This window comes from Saccharomycodes ludwigii, chromosome VI (assembly GCF_020623625.1).
Source record: "Saccharomycodes ludwigii strain NBRC 1722 chromosome VI, whole genome shotgun sequence".
Classification (NCBI taxonomy): domain Eukaryota; kingdom Fungi; phylum Ascomycota; class Saccharomycetes; order Saccharomycodales; family Saccharomycodaceae; genus Saccharomycodes; species Saccharomycodes ludwigii.
The window spans coordinates 543,508-569,547 of NC_060205.1; the positions used below are offsets into that span (position 1 = coordinate 543,508).

A 26,040-nucleotide genomic window follows, 5' to 3' on the forward strand; every position below is an offset into this window, starting at 1 on the left:
CGTGAAAAAAAAGAAAATATTTGTAGTACTGTAATTAGATATTTCTTATTTAAATAATTACCTGATTTGGAAATATATATATATATATATACGTGTACATCTTTTTTTTTTCCCTTTTTTAATCTAAAAACCCATCCAAATTTGTGCTAAAAACCAATCTTTTTTTATTTTATTTTTAAATTTCCTAATAAAGTAAGATCCATATATTTGACAAGCCAATTAAAATTAGTATTTAGTACTTTTATTATCAATATCAACAAGTAAATACACTATTGTGAATTATTTACATCTAATAATACTATAAAATCTTTTTATCGCCTTCTAACTTTTTAACTTGTCTCTAAATTCATACAACAACAATAACATTATTATTGTTAATATGCTCTCTTTTATTTAATTTCAATCCCATCGAAAATAACCTAAATCAAGAAAGAAAAAAAAAAAAAAGAAAAAAAGAAAGAAAGAAAAAAAATAAATAAATAAAACATCCCGAAAATTCATATTTATTTGTACTAATATAGATTATATTAAAATGTTTTATTAGCAACCCCATATTATTCATGTTCCTTTTGTCTAACTGCAAAGCCATTAATATCACTAATACCGATTTGAGTGTCAGCAATAACATCATCACCTGTCACTATACACTGCTGGTAACTTTTTTTCCTCAATCTGCCATTTAGCAAAACTAATAAAGGATTATCGTCCAGCAATTTTGTAACACCCTTATAATTTTTCATACCATTGAATTGCATCATTATACTGTAAACACCCAACTTATTTCTAACTTGCAAACTATTCGCAGCACCACTACTTATAATTAAATTATTTTTTTTGTTATTACTGGTATTCTTCTTGTTTTTATCGTTGGTATTATTGGTGCTAGTATTGTTATGATTAATATTCTTGCAACTGTTTCTACCACTACATCTTATAATTTGTTTGACATTATTTATATATTTGACTCTGCTAACGGTACTGTTACCAGTTGAGGATAACATAGGCGCATAAATTATTTCTATTTTAATACCTTTAGCTGATATACCACTTATTGTCTTGTGTTTTAAAAAATAGTAGGATGGTGCATAAGGATTATTATAATCAAACGTTATTAAATCAACTGTGCTACAATCTAAATTTGTACTTATATTATGCAGGCTTTTTTCATTCAAGGGCATAATAGCAATTATATCAAAGGTGTTGTTGGTGATATTAGATTTAGTACTAGGACCAGAATGGGTGCTTTTATTATTAACACAAGCAGTACCAGCTTTTTTGATCACATTTTGCATTTTGCTTGGATCTTCCATCATTATAGTTATCCGAGTATATAATTTGATTTTGGGAATAGTTATATCTTTAAAATACTTGTGGTAAAATGAGTTAATATAATCATTCATTTGAATTATTTCATCATCAGATACATTTTCTGGTGTAACCACATAATTCAATGCTACATGAGTATATTTAAGTTCTGTTAATGTCATGAGTAGTTTATCTAATTCAGAAAAATCTATTTTAGATGAACTGTTCTCTTTTTTTGGCCATAGGACATTTAAATCGCATAACATTCCTGTTTATCAAAAAATTTATTTAATTAGTCTCTTATTTTATTGCTTTCCCTTTTTCTTACACTTTCTTAGTCAAAAACAATAATATTTTGTTAATTTAACTAACAAAATAATCTGATATATCATTATTCACATACAAAGAAAGAAAAAAAAGTTACAACTTTCGAACGTGTAACAAAAATACGTAACATAACATAAAAAAATTTTTTTGTTTCTTTTTTTTTTTTTTTTTTTTTTTTTTTCTTATTCGAATTAATTTTAAAACAAGAAAAAAAAAATATAGAAAAAATAACATCCGTGCACTCTAAAATTTGTCTGTACAAATTACGTGTCAAAGAACTAGATAAAAATAAGTGAATATGCAAGCTGAGTTTATTTTCGTTAAAAAAGTAAAAAAAAGTAAAAAAAAAGTATTAATAATTTTACAATGCATTTAGACAGCATATATTATCATTATTCTGTTACTATTCTTATATAGTTGTGGTATTTGTTACAGGCGTAGTGTTAGTCACAGGCGTACTATCGGTGGCATCAATAGTAACAGAGGTGGTCGGTATTGTTGTCGTAGAATTATTAATGTTCTCTGAAGTCTTAGCATCTTCCACTGTGGAACCGTCATTAACATTACTAACATGTCCATTTTCATTGTTTTTGTTACCAACTTCACTATTATCCACTATGGAATTAACCTCTGCTGTTTTCAATTTCGGTACTGAAGATGGTACACTTTCTTGCTGTTCAAAATAAAAATTCAATAATTTATTTAAGTTCTCTGTCACATCATCATCTTTTAATTCAGGCAAGGTACAATTCTTGGGGAACATCCACTCCCTCCATTGAGAATCTGAATTCTCGCATAAATCAAATAATATAACTTTTAACAACGTTATATGGTTATAAAACCAGGATACGGATCTACTCAAAAAGATTCTATAACTCTCCATTTCTTTAACGCTGTGATATATTGTAAAATTTTTAAATCCCCTTTTAGTTATAGATTTATCTCTCCAATACTCAAATAACGCAAACAATGCCTTACGGCGCTGCCATGTCCGTTTGCTTTCTCTTAATTTAATATTTTTATTAACCATCACATTCTCCCATCTAAATTCCATTAAAAAGTACGGTAACGTATTGAAAAAAATCTCGCTCAACGGTATTTTACTCAACTGGTTATATGTCAATTCCAATTCTTGTTGAATTTCTGGAGTCAAGGCGTAAGCATTGATTTTCTCCCCGCTTTTCCCCACATTACTTGGTTTAATAGGATCATGCATTTTAGAAGAAGTCTTAGTGCTGGCATTCCTTATAGGTACATTCGATCCTGACGTGTTAGCCATCGTTGCAATATTTTCACCATTAGCTAATCCCGGTATTTTGGATTTATATTTCAACTCCATAAAATCACCTACAGTAAATACTTCTCCAGTGGCCTTGTAATAATAAATCCCATTATTAACCACTAAATCCACATATGAGTCCAATAATGTATTTGCTGTGGTCACAGATGATGTAGATGTATTTGTTTTTAGTTTGCTGTTACCACTACCACTACTGGTGGTGGTAATGATGGTGGTGTTTGTATCAGTATTAGTGTTGCTAGATGAAGACGGTGCTGAATTGGTTTGACTTCTTGTAGTCATCCTATTAGGCGATGATATTATAGTTGGCTCATCATTATTAGTGTTTGTAGTATTAGAAATGTTTCCTGATTCGTCAACGATAGCATTTTCAACAGCTACAACCTCAGGTGATTGAACATTATTTATATCACTCCTATCACGATTGTTCCATTTAGGCTTCTTAAGCAACCGTTGTTCGTGATCATCAGCATCGGTATCTCTTGATCTATCATATCTAATTTTTTTGCTATTATCACTTTTGTTTTGAGTAGTATCAGTATTGTTGGGTTCTTCTATATTGGTGTCATTAGTGTTTACGGTCATAGCATTCTTACCAGGCATTGTATCGTGGGTATCATTATTGATATTATTATTGGCCCCTACACCTTTAAAAGTACCAATGATACCGCTTCTTGTGTCACTGTTACTCTGATCATAATTTAACATAGCAGCAACAGAGGGAATATATGATAAATTGTTATTGTTGCCATTGTCAGTATTATTGCTGTTATTACTGTCTGTTCGTTTATGGTACAGCGAGGTTGGTAGAGATGGTAAGTTACAGGCATTGTCGTTATTGGAGTTAATGGTAGGTGTGGCACCTTCTTTATCAGCAGTAAATGAAACATCGGTTAAGGGAGGTGCTTTTATGGATGGTAATTTAGTTGGTAAGCTAGTATGGTTAATTGGAGTAGGTGTACCACTACTAGTCGTCTTATTTTTTAAGGTAACACTGGTAGTTGTGGGTACAGGCAAAGGCAATACTGAATTACTACTGTTATTATTATTGTCGCTATCGTTCATATTATTATTAGTAATAGTCATAATAGTACTCGTAGTAGAGGCAGGAGGAAGGGGAGAAGGAGGAGAAGTTGAAGAAGAGGTAGCAATGGTGTTGGCGATAATAGGAGAAGCGGCAACATTATTAAATCCAGGCAAATTAGTGTTTAGTATACCAGAAAATTTTGAAGACACGCCACCAACAGTTGTCGTGATGGTATCGGTAGGTGAGGAAAGATGTGGATTAAATAAACGTATCCTGTCATCCAAATCAATATGTTTGTGTTTTTTTGTTGCACTAATATTATTAATAGGGGTACTACTATTTGTGGCGTTACCTGATGTAGCATCATGATCTTTCACCACATCGCGTGCCTCAGTACTGCTTTCGTCTTTGTTGGCAGTGGTAGTAGACATGCTCAAGACACTTGGTGTCAATAACTTTTTCTTTCTTTCTTCTATCCTCATAGCCTTTAATAGTGCTTTATTTTCTTCCATAAACTCTTTAGTTTTTTCTCTATCACTGTATTTCATATTAACTAACATAGTTTCCCTTTCATCCCTTTTACCCTCCAAATTAACTGCATTAAGGCCGGTATTAGTAGTAATATTGACAGTGTTTTGATCAGTTTTATTTATGCTAGTAGTAACGCTATTGGAAGTATTATTTTTTCTTTTTTTGGTATTAATATTGGCATTAGCGCCACTAGCAGCATCTGCGCTAGTACTTTTTTTCATATTTGATGATCCTTCAACAATTTTAAATTTCTTAGGCCTACCAGGTCCCCTATGACTTTTCTTTGTTGTGGTGGTATTATGTGATCCAGAACATACGTTCTTATTATTGGCCGTGGTAGACGTATCATTACTATCATTATTGTTGTCATTATTATCACCACTATTCTTTGCAGCAACAGTAGCAGTAGCATTTGTTGTTGATAAAGTGGCGTTGTTATCATTATTATTATTATTATTATTATTATTATTATTATTGGTGGAGTCAGTGGATAATAACCTTATATTAAGTTTAGGTTCATTGAAATAACGTTTACTTTTGGGCAAAGTAACTTGACCAGTAGGAACGATAACTGAATTATTGTCTAGTGCATTGTTCGTAGTTAATATGTTATTATTGTTATTATTTGATACAGTAAGAGCATTATTATTACTCATACTCTCTGTGGCACTCAAGCCAGTAATATTCTCCTTTTTAGAATTGGTATTGTCCGTGGTATTGAAAACAGTGGAATTCACATTATTATTATATTTGTATAAATCATTTAACTTGATACTTAGGTTATTTACTACTTGGTCCGTAATGAGTTGATTCTTTAGTAGATCATCCAATTTATTTTCTAGCACCTGTTGATTATGTACTAAATTCTTAATATTTTGAGAAAATATGTCCATCAATTCAATATGCCCCGTGTCATTTTCAGTTAGTGTATTTAAAATTGTTGATAAACGTGTAATGTCTGAATTAATTTTGGTAATATCTTTAGAAAGTGTAATTGGAGAGAAACCCATATCAGGAGATTTGTTAATAGAATTAGTGTCTTTGGATGCAGGCTCTTCTTTTTCTTTATTGGATATAGTATCAGAATCACAAAGTAAACTCTGTGGTATATTTTTATTCATATTTTATTTTTTTTTTTCGTGGTTCTTATTATAGCAGACAATCTTTTACTTGGGGATGGAAAGAACAAAAATAAAATAGAAAGAAAAAATAAAAAAAGAAAGAAAAAAGAAAAAAAAAAAAAAAAGAATTACAAAATAACAAAGAGATATTATTTTTATGTTATATTTCCAGTTGAGTTTCTCTTGGCGTATGTTGTTGTTTTTGTTTTTGTTGTTGTTGTTGTTGTTGTTGTTGTTGTTAATCTTTTTCCTTTGCTTGCCAGTAATTATAATTAAAAAAAAAAAAGATTTTGAGTTAAGTGGAAAAAAAAAAAAAAAAAAAAAAAATTTTTTTGTTTTATTTGTTGTACGAAAAAAGTTAACAAAGAATAAAAGAATTATATTTAAAGTGTCTGTGGTTTTATTTAATTTAATTTAATTTTTTTTTTATATTTTAAAAACTGTTGCTTTTTCAGACAGTCACTCAGACAGTCACTCAGACAGTCAGACAGTCAGTCACTCAGACAGTCACTCAGACAGTCACTCAGACAGTCACTCAGACAGTCACTCAGACAGTCACTCAGTCACTCAGACAGCCAGCCAGCCATCCAAAAAGAAAAAAAAAAATTCAAAGTTTTCATTTTCTCTTTTTTAAAGGGGCAGAAAAAGAAAGAAAAAAAAGTTTGTGACACGACGCAGATCTTTTTTTTTTATCAGTTTTTCTATTACAAATTTAAACTAAAAAAAGAAGAAAAGCAAAAAAAAAGAAAAGAAAAAAGAAAAGAAAAGAAAAATCACTACAAATAAAAAAAAAACGCCTGTCATTTAAAATATTTAAAGCGAGAAAGAAAGAAAAAAAGAAAAAAAAAGATTTAATCAGTACGTAATAATATCAATAATCTCACTTTCATATCATCATATACGACATCACTCTCCCCTTGCCTTTTCCCTTTTCCACTTCTTTTATTTCTCTTATCATTTACCTCTTTTCCTATTTAATGACAACCTTAATTTAACCAATATACTAACTGTTTTATTGATCTTACACATCTCAATATTACCCGTATCTTCACACAATTTCACAATGTACCCATTGATAAAATCTATCTCAGTATCCCTCAAATTTAATGCATCTTGTCTCATACTACTAGAATTATTCTTATTAATAACACATCCACATTCAATAACATACTTCAAAAGATTCTCAAAATTCAAAACATCTTTAGGATTCTTTTCCAAAACTGGTAAATCTTGATCATTCTCAGTGTTGCCATAACTGAAAATATCCTTATATTTGGTGCTTGTTGGTAACACCTGTAATATTTCCTTAATTATTTCACTGAAAATATCAACACAGATCCCATCCAATTCTCCATTAATACAATCAACTATGGTAGTTATACTATTAATACACGAATTTACACAGAATTTTTCAACCTGTCCGGTTAGCAGCTCTTGGTAGGACATGAATTTCACATTTAATGGAATTTCAGCCATTGTTCTTATAAAATCGTTATTTGTTAATATTTCAGCAACTTGTTTATTGGTTTGTATGATTCTTGTATTGGCACTGTATATTAATTGTGAAATTTTCAAGTCCATAAATCCAGCATGCTGAAAATGGAAAGGCTCATTGCTGAACACACCATGCGAAATAACACCTTGGAAAACTCTTGAAGGGTTCAATTTTGAGTTGTCTCCTGCCAATTGTGGTAATTCCTTAAGTAAAAAATCCATTATCCCCAGACCATTTTGAATGAAAAGTATATTTGTAGATCTGTTAATTAATGGCAATATTGGTTTCATCGCTTCTGCAGTCTGGTATGTTTTGGTGGTGATAATTAAGTTTTGTATACTATTAGTATTGTCTGCGGATATACTTTCCAAACTAGTTGTTTCTTTAAATGGTTCAGTGGTGATTTGTTTATTATCTTCATATATTTTGGTGATTTTGATTTGGGTATTGTGGTTTTTAGAAAAATAATCTAGTTTGCTGTTATTTCTCAAGATAGGAATGATTTTTATAGGTGTATTACTAGCAACACTGTATTCTTGCAATGCATTAGCTACAATGCCACCTATAGAACCTAAGCCCAATATATGGATCTTAATAGAATTAGACATATGTTTTAAAGGTTCAATTAATACCTGGTACTTTTTTTTTTTTTTTTTTTTTCCAATTTTCCAATTTTCCAATTTTCCAATTTTCCAATTTTCCAATTTTCCAATTTTCCAATTTTCCAATTTTTCAAGAATGTTTATTTAAATAGATAGAGAAATATGAAAAAGAAAGGTGAGCGGGGGCAAACAACAGAAGATCTTTATTTATATATGAATAATAATAATAAAGAACTGAGAAAGAGAAAGAGAAAGAGAAAGAAAAAGAGAAAGAGAAAGAAAGAAAGAAAAAAAAAAAAAATTAAAATTATCTATTCAATTATTCATTTCTTTAAAAGAAAAAATAAATAAATAAATAAATAAATCGGTTGAATTATTTTTATTTTTTTACAACCAATGTAAAATTTTAGAAATCATTTTCTCCGTTTTCAACCGATCGGTAAAATTAATGGGGAAACAATAATAATATTCTTATTCCTGATAAAAAAAACAAAGATTATTATTATTAGTAGTAGTAGCAATAGTAATAATAAGTTCAGCGTTAGAACAGTAATGAATAATAAAAAAATATTTGTGTTCAATATACAAAGTTAAAAAAATAAAAAAATAAAAAAAAAAAAAAAAAGAGAAATTATACATAGACTCTAATAAATTCAAAGGCTTTTTTTTTTTTTTCCTGTTTTATTTTTATTTTATTTTGCTTTTAAATCTGTTGCAAGACTTCGTTAGTTTTCAAATCTCTGGCAATGACCTTCAATTTATTTTCTCTAGAAATTTCAAAAATCAATTCAACTCCATTCTTGGTAGCTTTAATACCTAATTCAGCTAATTTCTCAACAGGCTCGATTTCCTTAGTTTTTAAAACTTCTGGTTCATCATCTTCATCTTCACTCCAATCACTCTCATCATCATCATCATCATCTTCTTTTTTCTCCTCCTTCTTAGGGGCTTCTTCTTTCTCAATGATTTCTTCTTTAATGTTTAATTTACCAGTATAAACCTCTAAATCGGCACCGTCAACTAAAGACTTCAATTTAAACGATTGTCTGGCTGGTAAACTAGTGTATTTATCAAATATAGTAACAAATTTCTTTGAACCATCCAAAATACCAATACATTCATTCAATTGAGGAACGTCAACAGAATGTTCCAAAAGTTTTTCTAAATCATCTTCTTCATACAGATCATCAGCCAATAAAGAAGCCTGTACAGCAGCACCAGCGCTTAACATCTCATCTGGGTGTTGCAATTCATTGCCTGCAACCAAAGAAATAACTTTCACCTGGTTTTCTGGGAAAACAACTTGTAAAGTTTGGGTAATTTTAGGTGTAAATGAGGCACCACCGGTTAACAATATAGAATCAACCTCTAATTTATCTAAACCTGATTTCTCAACAGCTTGCTCAACAAATGTAACCATTTCATTGATAACATTTCTTACAACCAAGTCGTACTTGAAAACATTTATTGAAGAGTTGAAATCTAAGCCATCTGCCAAGGAATCAATACTAATATTGGCGTTACTGGTGTTACTTAAGGTCTTTTTGGTTAAAATAGCATTGCTTTTCAATTTAGCCAAAGATCTAGGGTTTTTGGTAGCATCAACCTTCGTCTTCTTTTGAAACTCACTGTTTAAATATTTAATCAAAACATCATCGATTTTAGAACCACCCAAATCTTGTCTAGATTCAGTATAGATCTTAGTGAAAATACCATTGTTTCTAATAGCAAAAACAGTAACACTGCTTTGCAACCCACCAAAGTCAGCAACAACAACATTGGAATCTTTATGAATAGATGTGGTCTTGGTGGTCAAATGCGATAATAAAGCAGCACTTGGTTCGTGGATGAATTGAACAATTTCCAACCCGGCTTTAGAGGCAGCTTTAGCAATCCTTTCCTTTTGTAAGTCATTAAAATCGTATGGTACAGTTATCACAGCTTTTTTGTTGTTAACCCCAATATAGTCATCAGCAGCCAGCTTCAAGTTCTTTAAATGTCTGGCAACAACTTCATCTACACTTAATTTAATCTCTTTGTTGCTTTCGGAATTGGTAATGATAAAACCTGGAACATCATCACCAATGTCAACAATAGGAGCACCTGCAGAGCAACGGTTTTTCAAATCCTCACTCAATTTGCTAAACTTTGGTTGTCCAATTAAATCACGGAAATTGATAATGGTGTTTTTAGGATTACGGATCAACTGTTGAATAGCTTGTCCACCATGATATTCATCACCATCACGGTATGACAAAGCTGTGGCAATGACTCTTTCACCGTCTGGATTAGCAATAACTTCAACTTTATCGTTGTTTTTAACCGTTGCAATCGAGGACGATGTATTACCGAAGGAGATACCTACAATTGGACTAAATGAAGAGGACATTGGTTGTGGTAGTCTTTTGTTGTTTTTTAATTTAATTTTATTTTTTATGTTTGTTTTATTGTTACAGTGTAGATTCGTTTATACAAAAAAAAAAAAAAAAAAATTTTTTTTTGAAATCCAAGAAAAAGAAAAAGGAAAAAAGAAAAAAAAAAGAAAGAAAAAAGAAACTGCGAATGGGATGTAAAGGCGTATTTGCCAAAAAGCAAATTAACGTAACGAATTACATTCAACGTGCACTTGAATGCTTTAACAGCGCAGATAGAAAAAAGAACCTCTACAAAACAAAGCAAAATAAAAAATTACTTTTTTATTTTTTTATTATAATTTTACAGTTAATGGAAAACTTTCAAGTCGAGCAAAAAAAACTTTTTTTTTTTTTTTTTTTTTTCTTTCTTATTTTTTTCAATAGAAAACTCGCAGATATAAAAGGGCCGTGTCGATGAGCAACTCTAGCAAAAAAATTGAAAAAATGATAAACTGTCTTGTTTTTTGTTAATTATTACTATAAAAGTTTTTTTTTTTTCATTTAAAAATGATTATTCTCAGTGTCCTGGTGTTTAAAAGTCAAATGCCAGGACTATCTTGTAATCTGAAAATGTGGAAAAGATTATCAGTATTAACAGAATATTCATGTTATAAGGTAGATTACAAATCAGATCGGAATAACGACAAGTGATTCATATAAGATGCCTTTATGTGAGTATATTATAAAACATTATACGAAAATGAAAAGTAAACTAAAGTTAAGGTGGAACAACTAGTAATTAATAATCTGGATTGATATAACAAGCTCGCATGGCGTAATGGCAACGCGTCTGACTTCTAATCAGAAGATTCTGGGTTCGACCCCCAGTGTGAGTGTTTTTTTATTTTTTCATTTTTTCCTTATTCCATAATAAAAAAAAGTTTATTAACATTAAGGCTAATTAAACTGAACAGAAACAACCAAATTACTCACAATGGTAATTCAAGAGAAACATTTATATATATCACGCTTTAACCTTCTGATGAAACAAAATTAAATAAGCATTACATACACATATATGTATAGTACAAAATTTTTAGTATGTGATAGTAAAATTAATTATAAAAGAAACCGTTCCCATCCTAAACTTTATCGTTCTTCTCTGTCTAAATCGTCTTTATTGAATTTCTTTCTTCTGTGGTTTTTGTTATATTTATTGTCTTTACTTCTCCTGTTCATCTCCATAATAACTTCACCGTTAGCTTTATCAACTGTATCTCTTAGTTGTAAGATTATCGATTTATCAGCATTTTCTTTGGGTAATTTTTTATTCAAAACATCTTCAATTCTTAAAATCAACTCTAAGTCATATTGTGAAACTAGCGAAATCGATTTGCCAGATCTGCCAGCTCTAGCTGTTCTACCAACACGATGTATATAAGACTTGGAATCAACTGGAATGTCATAATTAATAACAATATCAACACTTGGAATATCCAAACCTCTAGCAGCAACATCAGTAGCAACTAAAATACTTCGTTTCCCAGCCTTGAACAAATCTAAAGCCCCTGTTCTTTGGTTTTGATTTAGATCACCGTGCAACGCAGTAGCATTAAAATCCAACATGTTGCATAAGGTTGATATTCTCTCACAATTAGATTTGGTTCTAGTAAAAACTATGGTTGTTTTTCCCAAGTATTCATTTAACAAGTACATCAAATATGTGTTTTTCAACCCGCCAGGAACAACCATTAAAGTTTGAACCAAAGTGTCAACAGTTTGGTATTTATTGGAAACAGCACATTTTACCGGGTTCACTAACGATGCTCTTTGTAGCTTATCTATTTTAGAAGTCATTGTGGCACTGAATAGGTATGTAGTTCTATTTGCTACCGGTAGAATTTTCAAAATACGATCTAGAACAGGACCAAACTCCATATCCAAAAGCCTGTCAGCCTCATCCATCACCAAAAACTTTAAATTCCTCAATGAAAACCCCTTTGTGTTTTCCAAATGATCCATCAGTCTACCCGGGGTAGCAATAATAACATGTGGTTTCCTCATTAATTCTCTTGCTTGGTCCATCATATTCATACCACCAACAATACAAACTGAACGTAACCCCATGTTACTCCCTAAAGAATCAAAAGTCTCCTTAATTTGTTGAGCTAGTTCACGCGTAGGTGCCAAAATACATGCATAATATGGCTGTTTATCATACCACAGTTTGTTTAAAATAGGTATGGCAAAAGCGGCCGTCTTACCACTACCCGTTTGGGCTAACCCTATAATATCATGCCCCTCTAAGGCAGACGGAATAGCTTTGGCTTGAATTGGCGTTGGCTTTTCATATTTCAAATTGGCACATGCCTCAATTAATTCAGGTACCAAGTTTAGCTCAGAAAAGGAGTTAAAAGTAGCATCATCTTTATCGGCATTTGTATCTTTTTCTTCAGGAGGTCCCTCAACATCTTCATCTTTTTCACTTGATACAGTAAGTAAATCCTTTTGATTTTGTAATGCTTTTGTTTTAATTTTTTCAGCCAACGACTGGACGTCTGAAATTGTTTTTGATTGTTGTTTTTTTTTTAAAACTTTCTTGTTTGTTTCGTCGGCCATTTTATAATATTTGGCTATCTTTGCTAGTAGTGATATTGTTTTGTCCAGCGGAATGAAAATGAAAAGTGCTTTTAAAATATAGAATTAATAATAATAATAATAATAATAATAATACTAATAAAAGGAGATGGTTTTTCTTTTTAAAATAATATGCGTATTTTTTAAGAAAAAAAAAAAAAAAAAAAAAAAAAAAAAAAAAAGAAACGACTTCAAATATTTGGTACAAAAAAGTTTAAAAAAATTTTTTTAATGAAATTACTTTCAATTATTCTCCTATTGAATTACTTTTACTTATTTATATATATATATATATATATATATATATTTATTTTTAATAACCTATATTAAAGCTTTTTTCAAGCTATTTCTTCAGTTTATATTCCTACTCCCAAGAAAAGAAATTAACAATTCTAGAAGTCACACAGCATCATGGCCAAAAGAAGACACAAGAAGAGAACGCATGTCAAAGTGCCTGAAGAAACATTATCCTCTATCCCAAAATCTATGGTCATTAGGGTAGGTAATACTTCAATGCACAGCCATGCTTTAAGTCAATTAGTCAAAGATTTCAGAAATGTTATGCAACCACATACCGCCATTAAATTAAAAGAACGTAAATCAAACAGATTGAAGGATTTTATTGTTATGTGTGGTCCATTAAAGGTTTCTCATTTATTCATGTTTACTCAATCTGAAAAGACTGGGAATGTTCATTTGAAAATTGCCCGTGCTCCAACTGGTCCAACTGTAACTTACCAAGTTGTTAAATATAGCTTAGCTCGTGATGTTAAAAAATATTTGAAAAGACCAAAAAGTTTAACTACAGAGGATTTATTGAACCCACCTCTACTTGTACTAAACGGATTTTCCACTAAAAATGGGGAGGTGGAAAAAGTTATTATTTCTATGTTTCAAAATATGTTCCCAGCTTTAAATCCATCGGCAACGAAATTAAATTCTATTAAAAGGGTTTTCATGATAAATAAAGACCCTGCAACTGGACTGGTAGAAATGAGGCATTATCAAATAAGTGTCAAAGACATGGACATTAGTCGCAATTTAAAAAAATTGTATAAAAGTGAACACAATTTGCATAAGGGTGTGCCGAATTTAAGCCGTAAGCATGATATTAGTAGTTTGATTTTAGACCATGATATTGGTGCCTATACTAGTGAAAGTGAAGCTGAAATTGATGCTGATGCCATAGTGAGAATCCAAGAAGAAAGAACAGTCCATGCCTCGTCTTCTAAAAAAATAAAAAAAAAAACTGCTGATGAACCTTCACAGGAAAACAAAGAAGAAAGTGAAAATCTGGCAAACCCTGTTGAGCTTCAATCTAGAAAAAAAGCTATCAAGCTAACTGAATGCGGACCAAGACTAACCTTACGTTTGGTTAAGATTGAAGAAGGTATTTGTTCTGGTAAGATTTTACATCACGAATTTGTATCGAAAACCGATGATGAGATTAGAGCTTTGGAAAAGAAGCATGCTGCAAAGATGAAATTAAAAGAACAGAGAAGAAAGGAACAGGAAGAGCACATTGCTCAAAAAAAGGCGGTCAAGGAGGCTAAAAAACAGCGCAAGTTGGAAAGAAGGCAACTGAGAAAAGAACAACAAGAAAAAGATGAAAGCACCAAAAATGCCGAAAATAGTGGTAGTAATAGTAGTAGTAGTGAGGAAGATGGTGAAAGTGAGCACGGATATTCAGATGTTCCTGAGGACTTAGATAGTGATTTGTTTAGTGAAGTCGATGAAAGTTGAAGAGAGGGTGAGGGGGGAAAAAAAAAATTGACCTGGATAACCTGAAATGTTTGTACATTATATATATATATATATGCGCACTTTATATAAATAATAAATAGAATGATTTTCTTTTAACATATATATATATATATATATATATATATTATTTTATTTTATACATATTAACCAATAATAATAATAATAATAATAACATATCCATCATAGCGACATGACAACAAAATTCAACAAGAAAAATACCAGAGTAAAAGTAAATATATAAACATAAATTACAGCTAGCTATGAAACAATAAATTCACAACAACAAATAAAGATATAAAAATAAATAATTAAAATAAAATCAAATAACCTAACACCTATAAATAAATAAAAAAAAAAAAAAAAAAAAAAAAAATCACAGAATTGCATCATGAAATGGACACCAGTTTTTAGAATAATCCTTAGATTTTTGCCGTTTCTTATTAAACCATTCTTTTATACATTTATAATGGAAAACGCAAAAACATTCTAATCTACCAATTTTTTGTCCAGGTTCCATTAATTCAAAACAAATGGGACATTCTTCATAATGATTTTCCTTATTATCCTTGACTGCATAAACCAACATTCTATTTGTAGAGCTTGGAGAGGTTTTATCATTGTAATGATGTTGATGTATAGATTCTGCCTTATGTAAACATTCATTGATATGAACCTGCGACTCCTCTTCCGTTAGGGATGTTAATTTCTCATTGCATATAGGGCATCGGGCTCTTTCATCATCATCTGCATCTTGATCATGGTTTAGTGATTGTTTTAATTTTTTTTTTGTCTTTTTTATTGATTTTCTTTTACAAGATTTCTTTTTATTGGCGGCAAGTTTTTTGGTATTATTATCGAGTATCCTGTGAATCGATGCTGAGGGTAAATTAGCACTACCACTGTTATCCAAATTAGAAACAGTGCTGCTATTAGTACTGCCATTCATGTTATTGTTGTTTCCAGTAGACAAGGCTGTGGTTGTGGTTGTTGCAGTAGTCATAGTGCTAGCAGAGGATGATCTTATTTCGGTCCTTGATTCTGTATCTCCCTCGCCATCTTCTTCATCTTCTAACCTTTCCTCTATTAGGACAATTCCATTATCATTTTTAACATTGGGTTCATTTGAGGATACATTTGAAATAGTGGCGGTGGTAAAAAAGGTATTGGTAACGCCTCTGTCTCTTCTGTTTTGTCTTAATTTTTTTCTATGATATTGTTCTGCACTCAAAGACATATGGTCCCTTTGTAAAATATTATAACAGGTAATACAGGTTCTATAAGGTGGTAAATCCGACCTTGTCTCATAAAAACTCAAGACTTCTTGGTCTTGTTCTCGTTGGTACATGCTTGGTTCTATAATTTTAACTTTATCTTCATCATACCATAAAAAATAATCGCTACAGGTACTGCAAAATATTCCCCCACAACATCTACAATGATGTCTTCTATTAAAAAATGTAAAAGTACTTTCACAATTCAAACATGTTGTAGATAAACTGTCATCTTCCCAAACGGCAGCTTCATTAATGTATACCATAGTTCTTTTTCTTTTGGTATGGTTTTTTTTTTTTAATTATTTAATTTTTTGTATTTTTTTATTTTTATTTTAATTTTTTTAACTTTTTTAACTTTTTTTTTTGGTGTGGTAATTCCGCCTTTCTTTCCCCAAGTTTCTGATATCTCTGTAGATTGTAAAAATAATATTATTCGTTTTATTACTATTTGTGATTTTCTAAACTGATTTAATAGCTTATTTTTTTATCTTTTATAAATAAAATAAAATAAAATAAAATAAAAAAGAAAAGAAAAGAAAAAGGAAAAGAAAAAGAAAAAGAAAAAAACGAAAAGTGGTAAAGACAAGACACAAATTATAGTTATAGAATAAGTTTAGTGTTTAACCTTTGATACTCTTTTTTCTTACTCTCACTCACTCTCACTCTCACTCTCACTCTCACTCTCACTCTCACTCTCACTTCCCCCTTTAATCCATCTTTTCTGACTTATCAAAACTTTATCTTTCTCTTTTCTTTTCTTAATTTATACTTTTTTTTTTTTTGATGGCGCCAAACAACACAAGCAAATATGACCCGTTCCATATTACCCGGTTCTTATACAGCTACACTGCCATTGGACAGATCTGTAATCTTTGAAAGCTCATTGAATCCTGACAAAACGGCGTACTCGACAAAATTACAATTTATATCTATTTATCATCTATACACCATCAGCAATTAAAGATATCTTATTTTTAACATCTAGCAACTTTATTAACCAAAACCAGTCATTTAACTCATCTATTTCCTGTTGTTCTTTAACCAGTTGGTTTAGTATCCAATAACTCTCTTTGTCCAGCATAATATGTGCCTTTATTGGGCTTGCAAATCCAGGTGTCTGTCTAAAATCAAATCCAGATACTACTTCAATATACTTTATTCTACTACTAGTACCATCAGACACTCCACTAGTTCGATTATTATGTCTCTTAATCACTGAAATAACATTTAAAGAGTTATTCCCCCGTAATATAATCTTTGGTACAATTTCATAACCATCTGGCTTAACTTGTTTGATATCATAAATTTCTACATCCCCATATATGTTTTCATAGTCTTTGATATTGGGTAGTGTGGGCAATTTGGGTGTTGGTATAGTTTGTCCAAATGAATACAACTTTCGCAAATCTATCTTTAATTGTTGATCAGTATTATGTGATGTCGTGACAGCACAAGTTAGCTTCCTTTTCTTGTAGGCATAAGCGGTTTTTTCTCTAATATTTTTATAGTAGGTTTTGGTTTTAATGGGTGAGTCAATTTCGCTAGCTTTAACACTTCTTCCTTGAAGTAACCAAGTTTGTAAACTTTTCAATTCAACTAGATCTTTTTTCCAATATATGGAAATTTTATTCTGGAAATCCCCAGATTTCGGCACCAGGGGCTTACTGCCCTTTTTAAAACCGTACTTTACAGACTTTTGATAAAAAAGGTCACTGGTGAAATTTGGGCTATATTTCAACTCAACAAGTGTTTGAGGCACCGAATAATTCTTTAATGCCAATTTTTTCAACATTTCACTTTCTGTATCATCTTCAATATAAAACCAACTTATTTTTTTCAAATATTTTTTCCAAATACAGTAAGATCTCCAATGCCTATTTTTATTTAATTTGAATAAGCTCGGCAAATACCTATAAGTTATATTTTGCAAGTATCTTGGAGATAAATCATACACTTCAAAATTTTGATTAATTCCAAGCACGTAATAATGCTTTTGTATTGGGTTTAAACGGGTAAAAGACTCAAATTGGGAAACATATTCGTCTAGTAGATATTTAGCTACCAACCTACTACCGTTTTTATTTCCATCAGATAAAGAAACTACTGGATCTATTACATATATTTCCCTATTATCAAGTTTCAATTCTATCCAATAATACGGACTTAATAAATCAGAGTCACATTTATTGGGCACTCTATAATCATGTTTGTTATTAAAGACCGGGCTAAGCTTGTTTTCAAATTCCATCCAATCATGCACTGGTAGAGAATATACAAGTCTCAGTTCCATGTCTTTATTATTTCTAAAATCTATTAATTTTAACAATAAAATGTAAAAAAAAAAAACTAGCTCATCCCTGGATCCAAGCTTTTTTTTGACCAAATCTACTATGTTTCTTTCTCGTATGCAATTCCAGTCAGCATTGTCACCATAGTATTGCTTAACATTGAAACTATGGCTGTTAAAATTTTGGCTCCCAACCTTCTTGTTGTTCTTATCATTAATTTTGGAGTAGACCTGGGAATATACCATTTTTTTTAACCTGTAAGGATTTTGTCTTACACCATTTGAATTTATTTTAAAGTTATTTCTAAACCAATAGACTAACCCTAATAGTAATGTCCGTATTTTATTCTTTTTAGTTGTCAATGATATTATTTTATTCCAGTTACTAAATTTTGTTGAAATTAGTTTGGGTAATATTTTTTTGTACATAACCTTGTGCAATCTAGTATTGTATATTGTATAACTAATAAATTTTTTTTGGAAGTTTATTAAGAGAAATGGTATTTCACAAATATGCAAACCAAAACTTAAATTCAAACAAAGTTTTTTGAACACCAATGTGTCCAATCGTTTCTTATCTTTCGATCTGGGTATTGTCCCGATATTATTGTTGGGTTTTAAATTAATAATGAGCTGATCCAATGGTACATCCTCCCATTCAAGATCACTGTCATCTGAAGTGTGTGTGTCACTGTCAATGTCAAGGAAATGATATTCGGTCTCTGATTCATTTGTAGTTTCCATTTTAAAACTGTTTTTTTTTTTTTTTTTTTTTTTTTTTATTAATGCACCTTAATAGTTTTTAGTTTTAAAAATATAAAAACATCTTTACATCATGTATATAATTTAAACTAAAAAAAAAAAAAAAAAAAAAAAAATTAATATGTAATTTTGATTTCAATTTTCCAATTTAGCTAGATATATATATATATATATATGTACCAACGTCAAGTGACAAATACCTGATCATAAAAATGAAATACTTAGGAAATAAGTGGTTAATAACTGATTTTATTAATTCCAAAAATATCATTGCTTTTAATAATCTAGTATTTTCCGGTAATAGCCATTCGGTGTTGTCAGAAATTCAAACCAATAATAAATACAATCCGCATTTCCATTATGGTGACCATCTATTATACTTTAATCCTGTAAATATCGAACAAGATGCAGATGGATATTACTCATATTTATCACCCTCAAAAAATTTTTTTAGTGACAAAGAAGATATCATTGGATATTCCGGCTATAAAAGAAGGATGTGGACACAAGGAAAGATTACTTTCCCTCAACCACTGCCATCACAACTGAATTTTGAGATGAATAAAACCTATCAGTGTTTAGAGAAAATAAAGTATGTTAAAATTTTGGCAAATAATGCTTTTATCAACATTGAAAGAGAAATATATCCTTGCCTAAATGATTCCAGCTTTAAACCTAGTATACAGAAATTAACTGATGACGAGTATAATTCTTTAAGTACCAAGAATGTAAATAACATGGTGGTTAAAGAAACAAGAATGTTGATGTACACAAATGAACTTTATAACAGCAATTGCAACAACTATACAAATAGGATCTGCGGTACAAACGAAAAGCTTTTGACAAGTCCACAAAGTATCAGAAAATATAGTGAAATAACAAACAATCCACATAGGATACATTTGGACGCTCAATATTGCTGGCTGGAGGAGAAGTTACCCGATGTGATAATGCATGGTCCATTTTCGATACAATTAATACTTCGAAATTTTATTGCTTGCCATCCTAATTTAAATATTAAGTCAATCGATTACAAAAACAGAAATCCAATATTTGCAAATGCGAATATATCTTTTGAGATTAAGCCCGTACCTAATCGGTCTAATATTTATCAAAGTAATATAATAAACACTTTGGATAGTCAGATATTAGTAGAGTCTAAAATTCATGTTGAAAAGAATCCTTGTGTATAATTTTTTTACTGCAATACTCAATTATCTTAGAATATTGCGTTTCCCACGACTTTTTATAAGGTTTATAGTCTACATCCACTATTCTACTTTCAATTATATTTTTGTCGCCATTGTAGGCTCTCTTCCATATTATAAAGCACGATACATCCCTTAAAGTCATCAAATGAGGATCGAAAAATGGTAATGCAGCTAATAAGTTTGTTTGTTCTTTGTACACCAATCTGATTACATTGTTGTCGTTTAAAATCAAGTAACTCGTTATATCGGACAAATAATCCGAGGGCAAGTTATATTTCAATAAAATTTTCTTTAAAAATGTAATTTTTTCTGTAGTATTATTATTGTTACTGTTATTAGTGGTCATGTTATGAGTATTATCAAATTCAACGACATTGCAGTAGCATATCTGTGTTTTGATATTTTTTATTATATTATTGGCACAGTTTCTGCAAAAGTATGTTGTGTAATCCGTGTTGTTGACCGAGAGTTTGTTTTGAAAATATTCCCATTTAGGTTTGCATTCCCATAGTATACTCCTTAGAGATACGTGTATCTTGGTGTAATGATCCACTTCTATAGTTTTGTATTCATTTATAGAGGTAATGGTTTTATCAATGTAAAATAGATTGGGTATTTTAAACCCTATGATTTCATCTGAATCTATAAGTATACCTAAATTCGCCAAATATAAGGTAATCCTCTCATAATCACTATTAGGGTTATATTGTGGCTTTATTTTAACTAATTCGTAAAGAATAAATGGTAAATTGGCGGTACTGTTTTTGTTGATTATAGACTTTATGAATTGTGTGTTGACAGTTGCTGTATACGTATTATTCTCAGACAACCTGGAAAACCTTTTACTTATTCGTAATAATGATTGAGAATCTGTTTCAAACAAGACATTAGCATTTCCTTGAGTAAAATATTGCAAACCCATAAACCTTTTTTTTTTTTTTTTTTTTTTTTTTTTTTTTCTATTAATTTATTATTATTGTTTTTAGTGGCTTACTTTTACCAAAGACTAGCTGATGAGTGGGAAGATACAGAAGGTATGATTTGTAGGCAAATTAACAATAAAAGAAGTTCAATTAACACCCACTATTAAAAAAGATATGTCTTTTCTTTTTTTTTTTTTTTTAATGTATATATTAAAAAATAATTAGGGCAGTAAACACCAAATAAGGATATTAAAACCGATGTTCGAAAATAAAAATATTATCAATACAACAATATTCATTTTTGTTTTATTTACGAACAAAAATAATTTTCTATTTGTTAATTCGAAATGTTTTACACCAATCAAGAATGAAAGAAGAGGAAAATATTCACAATCTTTTCGCAAAATAATTTCGAAGAATGTAAAAAAATTTCGCTTTTTTTTTTTCTTTTTTCTTTTTTCTTTAAACTTTTATTCGAAATTTTTGGAATAAATACAATATATATATATGCGTATATCTAAGGCTCAAAAATCTTTTGGAAAAAAAAAAAATTTAAAAATAAATCGTTTTAATTAAATATATATGTTTTTTTTTTCACATACTCAATATGTATAACTTAGTAAAATAGACAAAAGTAAATCAAATTTATCCCCCCCCCTTATTATTGCCCAAAAGATGTCTTCTGAATTGAATGATAAATTGCCTGATATATTAAAAGATGCTGTTCTTGCTGACTCTGTCCAAGTCCCCGAAGATGCGGTTATAGTCAAAGGTATCGATTATTCCAACTCAAATGCCACAAATATGAGAGCCACAGACTTAGTCAAATCAATGAAAACTATGGGTTTTCAAGCATCTGCTTTGGGTGAGGCATGCGAAATTATTGATCACATGAGAAGATGGAGAGGTAAACATATTGATGATTTAGAAGAACATGACAGAAAGGGCTCTTTTGATGAAAAGGGTTACCAAAAAACTACCATATTTATGGGTTACACTTCTAACTTAATCTCTTCTGGTTTACGTGAAACATTGTGTTATTTGGCAAAAAATAAAATGATTGATGCTTTTGTCACTACTGCAGGTGGTGTCGAGGAAGATTTGATCAAATGCTTGGCACCAACGTATATGGGGGATTTTACCTTAAAGGGTAAGGACTTGCGTGAAAAGGGTTTAAATCGTATTGGTAATATGTTAGTTCCAAATGATAATTATTGTAAGTTTGAAAATTGGATTGTCCCAATTTTGGATAAAATGTTGGAAGAACAAGAGGAATACGTTGAAAAAAATGGCAAAGATTGTTTAGATGCCAACCAAGACCCCGATTCTCCAATTTGGACTCCATCTAAAATGATTCGTCGTTTTGGTAAGGAAATTAATGACGAATCGTCTGTTTTGTATTGGTGTTACAAAAATGATATTCCAATTTTCTGTCCTGCAATCACTGATGGTTCCATTGGTGATATGTTGTTTTTCCATACCTTTAAAGCTTCTCCAAAACAATTGAGGGTAGATTTAGTCAGTGATATTCGTAAAGTTAACACCATGTCCATGGAAGCTACCAAAGCTGGTATGTTAATCTTGGGTGGTGGTGTAGTCAAGCATCATATTGCTAATGCTTGCTTAATGAGAAATGGTGCTGATTGGGCTGTTTATATTAATACTGCTCAAGAATTTGATGGTTCAGATGCTGGGGCTAGACCAGATGAAGCTATTTCTTGGGGTAAGATTAAAGCTGAAGCTGAAACTGTTAAATTGTACTGTGAGGCTACTGCTGTTTTCCCATTGATTGTTGCTGCTACTTTTGCTAGTGGAAATTGATATCTGTTATAATATTAAAAAAGATAAGTGTATGTATATTGTATGTTGTATATATGGATATATATATATATTAAAAATTTTTAAGAGAGATAATATTTACTTGATAATTCAGATTTTGCTTAAATTATGTAATAGCCGTTATAATTGTAATATATATTTTCAAATCTGGAGCGTGTTAGCATTCGCGCACTCGCAATATATTTTTATTTTTATTTTTATTTTTATTTTTATTTTTATTTTTATTTTTATTTTCATTTTCATTTTTATTTTGTTTCCCGTTACTCATAAAAGTTTATCCTAGGATTGTTATTGGTAAAGGCAAATTATGTAATAGGAATAAAACCAGATCACATACAGTGAAAGTCATGTTTGCATCTAAAAGTAGACTCCTAAGTGATAGAATTAGTTATCAGTTACTATTGTTGCGAAATAAAGGTTCTACAGCTTCTTGCGTTCATAAGAGCACCATTATTCGAGCTAACAATACGATCAGATATTTTACCAAATCCTCCATCACAAATGAAAAGTTGACCCAAAAACAAGAAAGAGCCAAAAAACTATTGGAAGAGCAATTGAAATCGCCGTATAGACTAATTAGATGGGCTGCAATTGCGCGTACTGAACAATTTCAAAAAGGACTAACCAAATATTTAGTTGGTATTTATATTGTCTTTTTCCTTTATGGTGGTTATATTATGAGAAAGTTATTTAACAGAGAAAAAGAATTGGAAGCGTTGCTAAAAAAAGATGATAAGGATAAGAACCAGTGGGAAAAATTAAGGGAAAAGGAACTGGATAAAGATCAAAAACTGAGAACCAGAGATGAATTAAAATTGAAACAATATCAATTGCTAAAAGAAGAGTACGGTATCCAAAATTTTGATGGTATTGTTATTGAAGATTATGAGGACACTAAACATTTGGTAGAGAGAATTACAGGTCAAACATTAAAAGAAGATGATGCTGTCTTGGAACAATTTAAAAAAGAGCAACAAGTACCAAACATTTTACCACCACGGGATACTACAGATTTTTATGACTCTAAAGCTAGAAAATATGATAGTGATATCGGAATGGAAGAGAAGATTGTTTTTATGGGTTCGAAACGTAAATGGTTGACGAGCCATTGTAAAGGTGATGTCTTGGAAGTTTCTTGTGGTACTGGCAGAAATATCAAATATTTAGATCCTACTAAGTTAAATTCTGTGACATTTTTGGACGCTTCAAGGAATATGGTTGAGGTTACACAAGAAAAATTTAGAAATGAATACCCTGGTTTTGCCAAAGCTGCTTTTGTTGTGGGCAAAGCTGAGGATTTGATTGACTTGGATAAAAAAAATCAAGTTAAATATGATACTATTTTGGAAGCGTTTGGCTTATGTTCACATAAGGATCCGGTTAGAGCTTTAAAAAATTTCGAACAATTATTGAAACCAGACGGCAGAATAATTTTATTAGAGCATGGTAGAGGCGATTATGATTTTGTTAACAAGGTTTTGGATAAAAGAGCTGATAACCGTCTAGAAACTTGGGGGTGTAGATGGAATTTAGATATTGGCGAATTACTAGACGACTCTGGCCTAGAAGTCGTTGAGGAAAAAAGATTTCATCTTGGTACTACTTGGGCTATTGTAGCTAAAAGAAAGGGAGCTGCAAAGAAAAAAGAAGAAATCGGGTTTATTGAAAAGTACATTGGTTCTAGTGTGAGGAAGAGAGCCAACGAGTTTATTGACCATGATGATAAAATCGCTAATCAACAGAAAACAGATTTACCTGAGAACAAGAAATAAGGTTAAAAAGTATTAGTAGTATTATTATTATTCTTATTATTATTAATTTTAGTGATTTAACATGTAGATAGTATTAGTATATATTGTATTAAAAAATAAAGTAATATGTAGAAAGAAAAAAAAAATACAAGCTCTAGGCAGACCCTCTTATTTTTTCACCATTTATCACGTCTTGGCCCAAAGATTCCATAGTTTCGGTTTCGACTAAAGAACTCAAATCAGGATAGGCCAGACTTGCCTCATAAGCAGCTATTATACGTTGCTCATTTATACCAATCTCGCAATGAGCCAATGATTTGATTACGTTAGCATATCTAGTAATGGTCTGTTTAATAGAAAAGGAAATATCATCATTCTTATCAGAATAAATCTCCCAAGATGATTCTTCTTCTAATCTGGTTATTCCAAGTTGCAACTCATCACTAACACCTCTTTTTGTAGTTAATGCTGTACCTCTTGATATATTCTTTAAAGTATTCGCATTCTTGCCACTTAAAGAAACATTAGCACGGGCATTGTTATTTGATGTCTTTCGTAGCCATATATAACCATTTACGCCCAATATAACAGTGACACCCCCAGGCAAATCATGGGTATGATCTTTTGATCTGATGATTAGAGAATTAGGAACTTCCAAAAAAAACCCATTCCTTAACTTCCCATACTTTAAAGATCTGGTATGTAACGCAGCGGCACCATCTTGAAATAAACTTTGCACCTCTGCGTTCAATAAATCCCCCTCCTTTAGGAAGTTTCTCATTTGTAACTCATCACTTTCAGATTTCCTTCTTAAAACACCACCAGGTAAATTAACACTACCCAACATTAAAACAGCATCTTGCTTAGCGCCAATAGCGACTTTCCACCTTTTATTCCCCACTTCTGTGATTCTTCCAATTACATGGTCACCCGTTTCAGGTTGATAACGTCCTCTTAGTGGAATTACCGATAGTAACTTGTTGACACGAGACACTGTGCCGCAAACCGAAGAATACGTTTTATTCTGTAGGGAATATGTGCCATGACCTCTCATCCATACAGGGTCGTCAGTGACTAGTTCGCCCGGCGTTACAATCCCAGTCTTATTGATGTCATTGTTATTATCATTGTCAAGCATCTCAATATCTGAATCTGAGTCCGAGTTGTCTATACCGTTAGCATTGTCATAGTAGTCATTGCTATCTGGAATCAATGTGCCAGTAGATCGTTTAACAATTGAAATAACTGGTGTGGACATTTGTTGTTGTTGTTGTTGTTGTTGTTGTTTTTTTTTTGTATGTGAAATTATAGTACTGTTCTTTTAAAATCAAATGTTTTTTTTATAATAAATTTTTAATGCTTGTGTGAAAATATTTTTGTAATAGAAATTGCCTTTTTTTTTTATTTTATTTTTTTTCCTAAAAAAAGGAAAAAAATTGCCTTGTTTCGTTTCGTTTCTTTTTTTTTTTTTTTTTTTTTTTTTTTTTTTTTCGCTGTGATTTTCAAATATTATAGTATTATTCCAATAAT

General features: G+C 30.7%; 13 protein-coding genes and 1 non-coding gene across 14 annotated transcripts; 5 read left to right on the forward strand and 9 right to left on the reverse strand.

The window, feature by feature from the left end:
• Positions 1–554: 554 nt before the first annotated feature.
• RPP1 (RNA-binding RNA processing protein RPP1) lies at positions 555–1,571 on the reverse strand (the record flags this gene model as incomplete). Its single annotated transcript, XM_046079385.1, has 1 exon — positions 555–1,571. The coding sequence occupies one exon, from the start codon at positions 1,569–1,571 to the stop codon at positions 555–557; it is 1,017 nt and encodes a 338-aa protein (XP_045933145.1).
• Positions 1,572–2,041: 470 nt separating this feature from the next.
• SUM1 (Sum1p) lies at positions 2,042–5,611 on the reverse strand (the record flags this gene model as incomplete). Its single annotated transcript, XM_046079384.1, has 1 exon — positions 2,042–5,611. The coding sequence occupies one exon, from the start codon at positions 5,609–5,611 to the stop codon at positions 2,042–2,044; it is 3,570 nt and encodes a 1,189-aa protein (XP_045933146.1).
• Positions 5,612–6,565: 954 nt separating this feature from the next.
• Positions 6,566–7,714, reverse strand: PAN5 (2-dehydropantoate 2-reductase PAN5; the record flags this gene model as incomplete). The annotated part of the gene is made up of 1 exon (XM_046079383.1): positions 6,566–7,714. One exon carries the CDS (start codon positions 7,712–7,714, stop codon positions 6,566–6,568), a length of 1,149 nt encoding a protein of 382 aa, XP_045933147.1.
• Positions 7,715–8,411: 697 nt separating this feature from the next.
• Positions 8,412–10,097, reverse strand: SSZ1 (ribosome-associated complex protein SSZ1; the record flags this gene model as incomplete). Its single annotated transcript, XM_046079382.1, has 1 exon — positions 8,412–10,097. One exon carries the CDS (start codon positions 10,095–10,097, stop codon positions 8,412–8,414), a length of 1,686 nt encoding a protein of 561 aa, XP_045933148.1.
• Positions 10,098–10,886: 789 nt separating this feature from the next.
• On the forward strand, positions 10,887–10,958 carry SCDLUD_004647. Its single transcript has one exon. It is a non-coding gene; the product is annotated as a tRNA-Arg (tRNA).
• Positions 10,959–11,211: 253 nt separating this feature from the next.
• RRP3 (RNA-dependent ATPase RRP3) lies at positions 11,212–12,681 on the reverse strand (the record flags this gene model as incomplete). The annotated part of the gene is made up of 1 exon (XM_046079381.1): positions 11,212–12,681. One exon carries the CDS (start codon positions 12,679–12,681, stop codon positions 11,212–11,214), a length of 1,470 nt encoding a protein of 489 aa, XP_045933149.1.
• A 429-nt stretch (positions 12,682–13,110) lies between these two features.
• Positions 13,111–14,442, forward strand: SSF1 (rRNA-binding ribosome biosynthesis protein; the record flags this gene model as incomplete). The annotated part of the gene is made up of 1 exon (XM_046079380.1): positions 13,111–14,442. One exon carries the CDS (start codon positions 13,111–13,113, stop codon positions 14,440–14,442), a length of 1,332 nt encoding a protein of 443 aa, XP_045933150.1.
• Positions 14,443–14,836: 394 nt separating this feature from the next.
• Positions 14,837–16,000, reverse strand: PIB1 (phosphatidylinositol-3-phosphate-binding ubiquitin-protein ligase; the record flags this gene model as incomplete). Its single annotated transcript, XM_046079379.1, has 1 exon — positions 14,837–16,000. The coding sequence occupies one exon, from the start codon at positions 15,998–16,000 to the stop codon at positions 14,837–14,839; it is 1,164 nt and encodes a 387-aa protein (XP_045933151.1).
• Positions 16,001–16,677: 677 nt separating this feature from the next.
• Positions 16,678–18,768, reverse strand: RAD34 (Rad34p; the record flags this gene model as incomplete). The annotated part of the gene is made up of 1 exon (XM_046081461.1): positions 16,678–18,768. One exon carries the CDS (start codon positions 18,766–18,768, stop codon positions 16,678–16,680), a length of 2,091 nt encoding a protein of 696 aa, XP_045933152.1.
• A 230-nt stretch (positions 18,769–18,998) lies between these two features.
• On the forward strand, positions 18,999–19,979 carry HTD2 (hydroxyacyl-thioester dehydratase HTD2; the record flags this gene model as incomplete). Its single annotated transcript, XM_046079378.1, has 1 exon — positions 18,999–19,979. The coding sequence occupies one exon, from the start codon at positions 18,999–19,001 to the stop codon at positions 19,977–19,979; it is 981 nt and encodes a 326-aa protein (XP_045933153.1).
• Positions 19,945–20,919, reverse strand: IPK1 (inositol pentakisphosphate 2-kinase; the record flags this gene model as incomplete). Its single annotated transcript, XM_046081414.1, has 1 exon — positions 19,945–20,919. The coding sequence occupies one exon, from the start codon at positions 20,917–20,919 to the stop codon at positions 19,945–19,947; it is 975 nt and encodes a 324-aa protein (XP_045933154.1).
• A 676-nt stretch (positions 20,920–21,595) lies between these two features.
• DYS1 (deoxyhypusine synthase) lies at positions 21,596–22,741 on the forward strand (the record flags this gene model as incomplete). The annotated part of the gene is made up of 1 exon (XM_046079377.1): positions 21,596–22,741. The coding sequence occupies one exon, from the start codon at positions 21,596–21,598 to the stop codon at positions 22,739–22,741; it is 1,146 nt and encodes a 381-aa protein (XP_045933155.1).
• A 365-nt stretch (positions 22,742–23,106) lies between these two features.
• Positions 23,107–24,531, forward strand: OMS1 (putative RNA methyltransferase; the record flags this gene model as incomplete). The annotated part of the gene is made up of 1 exon (XM_046079376.1): positions 23,107–24,531. The coding sequence occupies one exon, from the start codon at positions 23,107–23,109 to the stop codon at positions 24,529–24,531; it is 1,425 nt and encodes a 474-aa protein (XP_045933156.1).
• Positions 24,532–24,664: 133 nt separating this feature from the next.
• On the reverse strand, positions 24,665–25,768 carry RRP4 (exosome non-catalytic core subunit RRP4; the record flags this gene model as incomplete). The annotated part of the gene is made up of 1 exon (XM_046079375.1): positions 24,665–25,768. One exon carries the CDS (start codon positions 25,766–25,768, stop codon positions 24,665–24,667), a length of 1,104 nt encoding a protein of 367 aa, XP_045933157.1.
• Between the last annotated feature and the right edge of the window lie 272 nt (positions 25,769–26,040).